The sequence below is a fragment of the Loa loa genome (assembly GCF_000183805.2).
Source record: "Loa loa unplaced genomic scaffold supercont3.7, whole genome shotgun sequence".
In the NCBI taxonomy this organism is placed as follows: Eukaryota; Metazoa; Nematoda; class Chromadorea; order Rhabditida; family Onchocercidae; genus Loa; species Loa loa.
Genome location: NW_018108187.1, coordinates 461,776 through 473,459, shown reverse-complemented (window position 1 = coordinate 473,459; position 11,684 = coordinate 461,776). Strand labels below are relative to the sequence as shown.

Genomic DNA, 11,684 nt, shown 5'->3' with positions numbered 1-11,684 from the left:
ATATATATATATATATATATATATATATATATATATACATATTTAAAAAAATTTATACAATATATATAATTCTATACAATACATAAATATATCTATATATACAGTATATACATATATTTAGGAAAGAAAAATAAACATATATATATATATATATATCGATGAAAGTATCGATCTAAATAAAGGCTTGAGAAACAGCAAAAGAATCTCCACTAAACGGCCTTAGAACAATAAGTACGCTTCTTTTCCCAATTCTCCAATTTCCTTGGTAATACCACATGTGCAGTATTCTCATTCTCACAGTTAACAATTAATTTTTTAAACTTTGCCAGAGAAATTGAAAGTTTAAACTTATTAGTAACCTCGATGTTACTGATATCCGAGAAACAACGAATTCTCAATCTCTCAATCAATCTGGCTTTTCAAAAAAGTTACAGACATTTTTCGCTACTTTTTAACCTTTATTTTCAGGATCTAAAAATAGTAATGATTTTCTCTAGCTTAAAATCTTAAATGCCAAAGGGTACATAAATCAGACTTCGATCTTTTCGGTGAAGTGATAAGACTTCGACTGGTGGTTTTCCGTAAAATCATAAGCGTTTTTTTCTGTCTTCCGTTCTCTTGGTTCCTGGATCTCTCAACGATTCTGCTCTAATATCCATTAAATTCAGTAGGCGACTTTACCCTATTGGCTCTGAATTTCTAAGTGACAGACAACATCAGTGAAAGCAAGCGAATTGTAATTTGGAGCTTACCAAAAGTAGAAAATATATTAAACTGTGCATTTCTAGGCTGGCAAATATATAACTTCTTCATGATCATTTAATAACTTTTGAGGAAGGGGGAGGAGGAAAGCTGAAACATGGTTTAGTAGCTGTCTGCAACAATACTAAAATAAAAACAAATACTAAAACAAAAACAAAAAATAGAGGTTCTTAACTTACAAATTTTAGCAAAATGATAAGCAGACTTTCTTGTTTCTATCTGCCAAATAAGCGTTGTATCTGTAGCGATTTTTCATGTGCTTTCAATCTTACCTAAGCAAATTGGTAACCACAAAGTTTTTATGAAGTTACACTAACTTGAGGTACTCAAAACAATTCAAGACAAAAAATTTATTGGGAGAGCTCGACACGCTTTACTAACTTTCATGCTTATTTTCAATACCATATTGATGAGCAAGATTCAGCGACTAAAACGAGTAACCAGAACCAGTAAGACTAATTCTCTCTTCCTTACTCTTGTACAACATATAATTTTCAAATAGGAAATGAAATCTAGCCACTGCAGAGCTGGGATGACGACGACAAGAGGTACGTATGAGAAGCAAGATTGGATACAATATCGTAAGGTCTAGGCTTTGGAAAATATAATACGATGTGTAAAAAAGTAAAGCTCGTAAGTTATACAAGCAAGTACATACCGACGAACTTGAACGGGTATAATTTTCCGATGACTGCCTGAAGCCACACTGCTGAGAGTTAATTTGAACAGATTCCGTGATATCTTGAGAAGTACCATGTGAACTGTCAGTGTTATTCAGCCATTCTAATGTCGAGAAGAAACAATCCTGAGAATGAGACGGAGTGGTTTGACTGGCCAACTTCACTCCTTCACCTGCCACCTTATGTTGTTCCATGACGTATTCCTGTGAGGGAAGTGGTCTTTTCGACTGATTTTGTTGACTTAACAACTTGTGGCCGCGAAGACCAAGATGTCGCACAATTGCATCTGAAAACGAAAAGTAGAGAAAGAAAGGAAATAAAAACAAACCTGCAAAACATTCAAAGTTGCAAAATCAAGCAAACAAATAAATAATTCAGAAACTTTAAATTTCAAATAGACAAAAACAAACCAAATTCGTCAGGTTCAGATACCAATAACATTTTTGATATGACTTTTGGCTCATAAGTAAGAATTGCTGGTGGGTCTCGTGCACTAAATCCTCTATCGTGTTCATCAATTTTCAACTGCAAACCAACCCTTAAAACAAAAAAGTTAAGGGAGCAAGAGACACATAATTGCTACGGAAGCCTGCAGCTCTATATTCTCGAGTACCTTTTCTTAAGTTCAAAGTTTGGCTTCATAAAAATTGTCATAAGTCGATTTGTTCAACGACAAAAGTTTTCAGTTCTATTCATACAATTTTTTAAAATGAAAAGTTTTGGTCATGAAAACATTAAAATAGTAGATGTGTAATTTATCACTTCCCCAAAAAATTATTCACTTCTCGTCATTTTCTCTGAATTTTCTGTTTCGAATATGTCATTAGCTAGTCTTTTTAGGAGATAAAGAATCACAGCATGTTTTTCCAAAAAAAGGTATAATCAAATGGGGATCGTAATTTCTATCGATATATAATTTATCCAACTGCACTATAAAAAAAAATCTATAAATGAGGGTTTCCCAAATTAATTTTAAAAAAATATTCTGCTTCCCGAAATATTTCTGCCATTATGAATGAAGTCATCGTATTTGCGACTGTCTATCAAATGAATGCTCAACAGACTTACCTCTAGAAGTTTAAAACATCGCATATGACTTTATCAAAGGTAGTATCCAAAAAACATTAGTTTAGCGAATTTCAGAAAAAGCTTAGTTTCTTTTTTTTATTTTATGCATTCTTTACGCTTACTAGATGCAAAGTTTTTCTTCTGTATTTACTAAGTAAGATATACCATAAATCCGAAGCACCACAATGTAATGATTTCTGCAGCATTTCAGAAACTTCCAATCTGTCAGCTCGAAATACATAAATTAATTTTAGAAAAGAGATTACTTTTTTCTTCTCATTCCTACAGGCAGTTAGAATAAGTGAAGTGCAGCGCCTTTTCCAACAGGTTCTGTTTATCTTACCTACATAAAATGACCCTGGATTTCACAGCAATATAATTGAGTTTAGGGAGAAAAGGACTGCATGAAACAGTTACTGATATTTAGAGGAAAGGAGATGTATCGAAAATATCCCTAAGACTGACAAATGTGTTTTATGTCCCGTAATGTTTCATGTTAGATATGAAAGAGCAGAAGAGGAGTTTTGCTAGCGATGGATATATTAAAAAAGCTCTCAAAAAGGAATAAGATTCCGAAATTAAAAAAGCTCTCAAAAAGGAGTAAGATTCCGAAATGCTTTACCTCAGCGACACTCCAAATCTTGAATCATCAGATTGACGATCAAGATCACCAAGACTGAATTCTAACATGTGGGTATTTGGATCAATAAAATTAGCATGAAAGGTCAATGAAAACATCAAATGCTGCTGCATACGATTCTGCATCTTCATCAATCGTGCATGATAAACAACTACCTAGAAATTGAATATAAAACGCAAAAAGGTCTGAAATGAACTCCAAATTCGAAAGCTAGTTCTGTTCGCTGTAGCAAATGCTTCTCAGAAAAGCCAAAAATGCTGAATTTACTCTGCAAATTAATCCATGAATTTGCAGTAAATCGTTTTGTTAAAATTTTTTTCGTTCTTATAAATCTGTTTTTTTGAAAAGTAAATTTACATTATCTCACTCAACAAAAAAAACCAAAAAGAAGCTGTTAGAAATTATTTCAATCGTAGCAAGTACTTTAAGATAACTGACCTGAACATCATCACCAACTGGAATATCTCCCAATGGCAGATCTACTAAAAATGAATCCGGAACTTCGAAAGACCTGGAAAATTCAGTTCAAACCTAAAAATAGTGAACTGGAAAAACAGGGAAATGGAGAATTCCTTTAATTCTCGATTTATCTATTTCATTCGTCGATAGTTCCTATGATTAGCAATTTAAAAAACGACAGACTGATATATCAATAAACTGAATACAAAAATATCTGGATTTTTAATGCACATCGAAAAACAAAAAACCTAATAAAAGAATTAAGAGTGGAAGGCAATAAGTTCTTCATTTGTGTCCTTATAAAAAGCAGAGAATCAAGTAGAAAAATATAATGGACATCCCTAATCATTACCTAATCGAAGAGGACCTTGATCTTTCGAAGAGGACTCAAAATGTGACCATTTTTATTCCATATACTAATAAAACTATAGGTTGAATTATCTAATCAAATCATGGTTAGTTTACAAAAATCACGGTAGGTTTCGTGAATGAAGAAGGACTTTGTCCCAAATGGTACAAATATGGGTAAATCGTTCCAGTCTGCGCAGTGGATTTTTTCAGGTGGGGCACAATGAACGAAACTAGTCTCGTCCTTTACTCCTATAGTCCATCCACTAGGGCCTAGCGAGTTAGGACAGTGTTAGAGAAGTCCTCAGGATATAGGTTACTTAGAGCTCCTTCTCTGAAATGGATGGCCTTACAGAGCTAAGCGCGTTAAATCTGCCCGGGTTTAGAATTAAAGTTGTCCTCTTAGGATGGCTGCCGGAAGATTAGCGAGTCCATCCTACTCGTGGATATACTTTGTCTGAATCTTCAACTGAGATCTGCCAGGCATAGGAGACCCTACGGGAAGTATAAGCCACAGCTAGCATAAACATGCCACTGATAAGTATCAATGAATCCATGTGAATAAGCATGGTTCGAAAGTCCGCGGGTATTTCCTTTTTTCCAAAATAATTTCTCCAAAAAGAACATGTCACGAAAAAAAATTTTGATACATGAAGGAAAATTAAGGACGGAAAAAAGATCGAAATTTGACAGAGAAGGCATCAATGGCAGATATAAATTCCTTAAACCATTACTTCAATTCTTCATAGTTTTTGTAGGTAGACCATACTTTCGTACCACCAGCGTAAACATCAGCAAATGGTCGACAACCGCTTCGAATTCGATTAAACAGTGGCACCGGTGAGATCAGTAATGACTGAAGTACTACTCGCCTATTGTGAACCACCTACAAATATTTCTTCTAAGAACTTTTTTTGCTTTGCTGAAATTTAACGTCAAATTGTTTAAAACAATATACAGGAGATGATACTGAAAAAAATCGCTCAAATATCTAACATTCAAACTTTACTTAAATATATGGACTTCAAAAGCCTCCAGACCTTCAACTCCATTTCAAGTAAAGAGCATTACAATTAAATTCAGAAAGACTTACTGCACATAAATCAGACGAGTCCATAGAAACAACTGTTTTTATTATATCAAGCTGACGATGGTAAGATGGTGGAAGATTTGGTGGTTGTCTTTTGGAACAGATTAATTCTAGTGCTGCCAGTGGCCTTGGAACAAGTCGGGCGTATAATAATAGAGTCGCTGCTACCAGTAAGCATTGAACTAAAGAAATATTTCTAGCCAGTATAAGTAAAATGCGTACATGTGAACGTGTTTTACTACCGAATTCAGTACTCACAAGAAATATTTACCTTCAGGACCAGTAATCAGAATGAAATTTGTTTCTTTCTGCTTCAAGAATAACACCATATTCCTGCACAGATTCAATAAAAAGTTCACCGTAGGTGTTAAACCACTTCCAGTAGCTGGCAAAGGAGTTTCTACTAGACGACCGTAATCACACCGTAAATGCCTAAATTTCAAGTCGCGCAATATTATAAGTCATGAAATTCTTTTAAGAGGCCAAACATTTAAAAAAACATCGAATCACTTATCTAGAGAAAAGATATCATTTGCATTCATAGGCAATTAGAGAGGTTATACACATCTGTATTATTACGAAATTCTAAATTTATAAATTTGAAAACTTCAAAATAGCAATCAAAAGTTTTATAAACATCATTAAAGAACAGTTATAAGCTCAAGTCATGAGCAAAAACACAGAAAATATAAACTGCAAGCATACGACCATAATACCACTATAAAAACCAGTACAATATACTTCCTCATTACCACCTAGATCTACATTTCTCTGCTCAATTAGGCCTTTCAAAAGAGAAAACCCACCGATTTGATAAATTATAAATTGCAAACTGTCCTCGAGCCTGGTCCAAAATATGAGCCCGCATTGTTTCCTCAGCTTGTGCAACTAATGTTTCAGGTATGCAATCGGCAAATGGCGCTATTGCAAGACGCGATGTAACAAATGTTACATCTGGACCTCGACTACCATAAGTCGACTGAAATTTTCGAATTAAAGCTATAATCGATTGCCAAAAAACGTGAAAGAGTTTTAATTTCCCGCTTCGAAAAGAATGAAAGTTTTAAAAAAACCATCATATTTACTCCAAAACAAACTAGATAAAACGAAACAAAAATGAAGTTTTTCTTCCACATAATTTTTGAGGATTTTATAGTTAAATTTCTCAAATAGACATGGGAAACGGTTAAACATACTTGTACTGTTTGAGCAACGGCGGCCGTTTTGTCTTTGATATTTTTGAACCAGGAGATGCTCTGCCCCTTAATAGCACCAAGAACAGCGGAAGCTTGTTGCGCTGTCTGCTCCTTTAGTTTATCAGCATTAATCTTTACATGATAAGATTAACGAATCATTTGAGAATCAGCTATGGCTAATAATTTTACATTAAGGGTTGAACGATAATATGGATGTCATTTTAAATTACTACTAGTCTTTCTGCGTGTCTATGCAACATACGTAATCAATTTTTCGCGGCGTTGAAGGTGACTGCTTTGATATATTTGACTTTGATGATCTTCCACGTTCATTTGCAGATGATTCGGCTTGTAACTGATCTGGACAACAAGTGAACAAGTGAATCTTGACTTCAGAAACAATAATTTGAGCTTATAAATGTCATTTGCCTTATTGATGAGTTTCTACATACTGGTTAGAACTTGCAAGTATATAAATATTAAAAATGTTATTTTTATAGAATCCTGAAAAAAATTTTTAAAGACTCTAAGAAACAGACCAAACAGAATGTGATGAGAAATGAAGAGTCAAAGAACTGAACAAAACTAAATAAATCCATACACTGAAACGTAATAAATTCCTACGTTTGACTAATAAAGATGAACTCCAATGTGCAAACCCTTACTTTTTACTGCGAAGAACGACCACTTCATTATATTATTAAAATGTTTAAAACTAAACGGTTTCCAACACGCTCAAATATTAATTGTCGTTCTTAATTTTTCTTAAATGCCAAATACGATATATCTACTTTAAAACCGTACATTTTAAGCTCATTCATTTTAAGCAAACTACTTTACAACATCCACTCCCTAACAGAGTGTTAACTGAAATGTTTAAGAAATCTTTGAAAGCAACAACATGCACAGACGACAAATTTTGATAATACCAATTCGTCACCTCTTTTTTACTAATAGTTCATCGGATGATTCCTTGAAGACGAAACTAATTTGTTACAAAAGTAAGAAAAAATAGATACTTGGAGAAAAGAATGCTGCTAACTCAGGAAGTTCCAGGTTTTCAACAGGTTTCGAAAGATCTACACTTAATGCCGCAGCAAGCGCTTCAACGCGTTCACACAAATCCACCATGTTTGGACGCTCTCGTGGATCTACTCGCAATGTTGTTTCTAAAAAAGAAATGAAAAATTAAGAGAAAACACACGATGGTCATATAAAAGGATCCCTTGAGTTAATCTTGAAATGGCATGTGATTTCAACTAGAAGTATTCAAGGAGGTGCAAAACTGAAACTACGGTACTGAAAGTATAGCTGCAAAAGTTTACGATGAACCGATTTCAGGTTAGCCATATCCCGTAAATTTGAGCAAGAGTCGAAAGTTTAAGTTTGAGTTTCAAGAAAAAGGCTTGGTAAAATATTAAAATGAAAAATGCCATTGAAGCAATTCCAGGCTTACAATCAAATTAAATAAACTGAAAATTTCGAAGTTCATACATTCTTTTAGATACCGAAAAGTGCATGTGCTTTCAATAAAAATATAAAGAAAATTTCGAAGTTAACGAAAAATGAAACCAACGAATGAGTGGATTCAACGCGGCATATTCAGTTTCGACATCGGGAAGTGAATATTTCGCATTAATGATACGAAGTTTGGCACTGTCCTCAAACGGATGCTTTCTGTAGCAAAGATAATACAGCACACATCCAAGAGCCTAAAATACAACTGCTTAGAGCAAGGAAAAAAATAAAAATAAAATTCAGACGACAGAGAGAACCTCATTTTTTCCCACTACTCTATAAAAATCGACATATGATGCTTGCTTTAAAAAAGCATAATTTTAAAATGTTGAACGATTGGTTAAATCAACGATTCTCTTCACAAATAAAAAAAATCTTGGAACCAAATGTAAGACCATTATGTAAGTTCACTTACCCAAACATCTTGGGCTGGACCCACTGGGAAATTCGAATACATATCCAGTGATTCCGGTGCTCTGTACATTGGAGTCGTGTGCCGCGCTAACTAAATGTTCCAAACTTTGAAAATTCCAAAGATTTTCGAAGTTGAAAGTTCTCAAAAACTAAATATGAAAAGCGGAAAAAAAGGCGAAAAATATTGAGGAGATTAGACATAATTATACAATTTAATAAAAACTTGAAAATACAACCTCCTCTTCCAGCTGTGCCCGTTGTAAAGCGGACCACGTTTCGTCTGGTGTTACGATTTCTGTTGTTGCACTTCCAAAGTCGCATAGTTTCACATATCCATGTGCATCAAAAAGCAAATTTTCAATCTGAACTGCATACTTAATATTTCTTATAACACATTATATTCTGAATAAACATAAGCGACTTCGACCACTTCAATTTTTCAAAAAAATCGACTATTTATAGCTTTAAATACTTTTGTTCTTGCAAATAGACTTTTTTTTCGCAAATAAAAATAACCAACCATCCCCTTCCTAACAATAAGACAGAAAAAATGATAAAGCATAATCTACGTTGTTTCATTATTATTCATTTATTAAAAAAAATCATTTTGTCAAATTTGAGAAAAACCAAGAAATGTAAGATGACTTTTGAAATGCACCATAACAAAAACATCTGCAAATATACCTTCACATCTCTATGCGTTATGGATGGCTTTCTTGCATGCATTTGTTTAATGGCGTTGCAGGCTGCATAAAAAATCTTCGTTACCTGTCCAATCGACAATGGACCCTTTTGAATGAGCTCGATTACGCTTCCTAGAACGGTTAATAGTTTATTTAAATTTTGTAATTAAGTTCGACTTGATTAATATTCGGCAAAACTGAGATCACTTACAAATCAACTTTTATATTTTCCTTTTTCCCTTATTTTTTCTCGGAACAAAAAAAAAAAAAAAAAAAAGTTGATAATGATCTGTCTTTCTTTTCATCCATTCAAACATTTATAATCGTAAAAAAAAGAAAAGAAAAAAAATAAAAGAACTGTAAAGATCCTGACCTTTTGTTGAAAAGGCGCAACTTGAAATATTAAGCTTCGTAATTTGGAAAACAGGGATTGAGCAAAAACGAAGCAAACAAAGATTTACCTGGACAAAGTTCAGTCAAAAGAAGAAATTCGGCTCGGCCATGTCCACTTTCTTGTGGACTTAGTTGAGCTGCCTGCACAAAGTGTAAAATGGATTGAAGACCAGTTAACTGAAATCATTACTTGAACGAGATATCGAAATTAGAGATTGCGAGTAAGTATATCACCTGAATGTATGCGAAATTTCCACTAAATCTGTAAGACTTACTATAGAAGCCTGTTTGCTTATCTGTGACTCCTACGTCAACAGCCTTCCCTTTTTGTTTATGTGAAAACAGTTTCTAAAGATGTAATGTATGTAATGAATTTAAAAACACAACTGAGCTTCAAAAGTAGTCAACTGGTCGTACAGAAATAATGTAATCTAATTTGTATAATATAATTTTAAAAGATATTACTTCTCGCAAAAAACGAATTTCTTTAAGCACTGCTTTAGCAGCTTCACAATCTGCGGCTAGCTGTCGCTTTAGAGCAAACCAATTACCTTGCGTGTCTTGAGCCGAAAACACTAATGCATAACCGCCTAAAATAAATAAGAAGCTTAACGCATAAATAATCGAAGAAGATGCCAGAAGAATTCCTTTGGTGAGGATAGCATCATCCATATGACGAGGCCCAAACATTCAGTTCTGCATAAAAAGATCCAAACTACCCATCGACTTCTCGAAAATTTATGGCGGTTTACAATACTTTTACTCTATGAACTGCAAAGTCTTTCCAGAACTTTAAATGTCACCATCCTAAACCCCGATCAGGTGAGTTTAGATAAACTGCAATCTGAAACAACAAGTAATATGACTTGTTGTCACGACCAACGTATGAAGTCAAGTAAAAAAACCTTCAGCGATTAGAGAACGGATTTTGAGTCTCAATCCATCAATCTCAACATTTGTACCCACAAGGGGATGATCCAATTTACCAATAACATTCACCGGTGCCGTTTGCGACAAATAACTGAACGCTGACCGGAACAACTCGGCCATTCTGAAAATAATCACTAATCCTTCCGGTACTTGTCTCCATAGAATAATGTTAGATAAGGGAAAGCAAAATTAAAATTAAATAAGTAGAAAAGTATCGAAAGGGACCTATCCTTCCCACCTTCAAAATTATCCCGAGATTTCCAGCCTTTCCATGGAACAATGCTCCCTCTAGCATCATACACCAACCCATCCCATACTAATCAGCCCAACCGAGCAAAGCACACTATCTATACTAGCTATTGGAACCGGGACCCGTCCAGGTTTTCTCAGTTTATGTCCCGTGTAATACTTCAGGAAGGTTATGATTTGTGGTTGTAGCCAGGATGACTCATGTTGTGATTATCATTCAGGTTGTAATTATGACAATGCGACAGTGATAAGGCAGTTGCTGCAGAGAATAGTTTGCTGCACTTGATAACTTCATCCCTTCTTATCCTATATCGTCTCTATGACGTCCTCCTCGGGTTATATTATCACTCTTTACTCTGACTAGAGACTTTTCTTATCTTTTTCACGCTGATGCATTCTTTCAGAAACTCTGCCATCCTCTGGCATCTCTCGAATTCCAGTTATGTTTATGTATGAGATCCTATTTTAATCTCTTTTAAAAGCCGAACATGTGAGAGTTTTCCTTATCGAAAAAGATCGGGAACTACTTCTGGTATCTGTTAAATACTTCATTTTCCAGATGCTTCGAAGACAGCCAACCGAAATTGTACTGAAACTGGAGGAAGTTGATGAGATGATAATGGAAATCAAGAAGAAAGCTGCCGGTGTACATTTTTCAAATGCTTATATTCATATTCGTTTTTGGTAATGAATAATAGACGTTTTATATATTGCAGGAAGGTGAGGAAGTAGAAAAAGCCATGACGCAGACTGCTGTACGATCACGTATTGGTGCACCGTCACCTCGAATCCGAATGGCGCAAGCAACCGATACTCAACCTGCGGGGACTTCAGACGGTGCCTCTACTTTGCCTTAACCTCGTAATGCATTTTGCTTCCTTTTATTGCTGTTAACTTACTAAATACATGTTTGATAGACGAAAATATTTTTTTCTACGCAGTATTCTCTGGTGTTTGCCATTTCCGTATCAAATTAGATTATTCTACTGAGAGATGATTTGAATTTGTAACTCTTAGATGATGCCCGTTTGGATGATGTCTTTTTAAAGTAAAAAAAAAAAAACTGAAATTTAGGGAACGTTTAATAAATCGCTAAGTATCCAAGTCCTGTATTCAAGTATTTATGCTATCCAGTTTGTTTACAGGCTCAAGTTAGTTCTAGATGAAATCAAGTCCATGGAATTTCTTGGTGGAATATATATATATATATATATATATATATATATATATATATATATATATATATATATATAT

The 11,684-nt window shown here is 34.3% G+C and overlaps 2 protein-coding genes across 2 annotated transcripts in view; one reads left to right on the top strand and one right to left on the bottom strand.

Annotated features, from left to right (window-relative positions):
* LOAG_16546 (kinase domain-containing protein) overlaps window positions 1-10,308 on the bottom strand; it is a gene marked incomplete at its 3' end in the record, with an annotated part of 13,328 nt that extends 3,020 nt beyond the window's left edge. Inside the window, exons 1-18 of the mRNA XM_020449199.1 lie at window positions 10,157-10,308; window positions 9,717-9,841; window positions 9,320-9,428; window positions 8,860-8,990; window positions 8,412-8,537; window positions 8,177-8,266; window positions 7,820-7,955; window positions 7,263-7,412; window positions 6,506-6,603; window positions 6,244-6,375; window positions 5,854-6,026; window positions 5,319-5,479; window positions 5,051-5,229; window positions 4,692-4,843; window positions 3,589-3,661; window positions 3,133-3,305; window positions 1,853-1,980; window positions 1,421-1,728 (exon numbers count right to left, since the gene is read on the bottom strand). Of these exons, the coding sequence (XP_020307323.1) occupies window positions 1,421-1,728; window positions 1,853-1,980; window positions 3,133-3,305; window positions 3,589-3,661; window positions 4,692-4,843; window positions 5,051-5,229; window positions 5,319-5,479; window positions 5,854-6,026; window positions 6,244-6,375; window positions 6,506-6,603; window positions 7,263-7,412; window positions 7,820-7,955; window positions 8,177-8,266; window positions 8,412-8,537; window positions 8,860-8,990; window positions 9,320-9,428; window positions 9,717-9,841; window positions 10,157-10,301 (2,589 nt within the window). The 5' untranslated portion in view covers window positions 10,302-10,308. The remainder of the gene's footprint in view (window positions 1-1,420; window positions 1,729-1,852; window positions 1,981-3,132; window positions 3,306-3,588; window positions 3,662-4,691; window positions 4,844-5,050; window positions 5,230-5,318; window positions 5,480-5,853; window positions 6,027-6,243; window positions 6,376-6,505; window positions 6,604-7,262; window positions 7,413-7,819; window positions 7,956-8,176; window positions 8,267-8,411; window positions 8,538-8,859; window positions 8,991-9,319; window positions 9,429-9,716; window positions 9,842-10,156) is intronic.
* A 671-nt stretch (window positions 10,309-10,979) lies between these two features.
* Window positions 10,980-11,457, top strand: LOAG_08842 (hypothetical protein). Its single transcript, XM_003144372.2, has 2 exons — window positions 10,980-11,076; window positions 11,147-11,457. The coding sequence occupies exons 1-2, from the start codon at window positions 10,990-10,992 to the stop codon at window positions 11,285-11,287; spliced, it is 228 nt and encodes a 75-aa protein (XP_003144420.1). The 5' UTR covers window positions 10,980-10,989; the 3' UTR covers window positions 11,288-11,457.
* Window positions 11,458-11,684: the final 227 nt, after the last annotated feature.

Coding starts and splice junctions, on each gene's coding strand:
- LOAG_08842 (XM_003144372.2), top strand. CDS start 10,990: ATGCTTCGAAGACAGCCAACCGAAATTGTACTGAAACTGGAGGAAGTT. Junction 11,077..11,146: donor TCAAGAAGAAAGCTGCCGGT/GTACATTTTTCA, acceptor TATATATTGCAG/GAAGGTGAGGAAGTAGAAAA.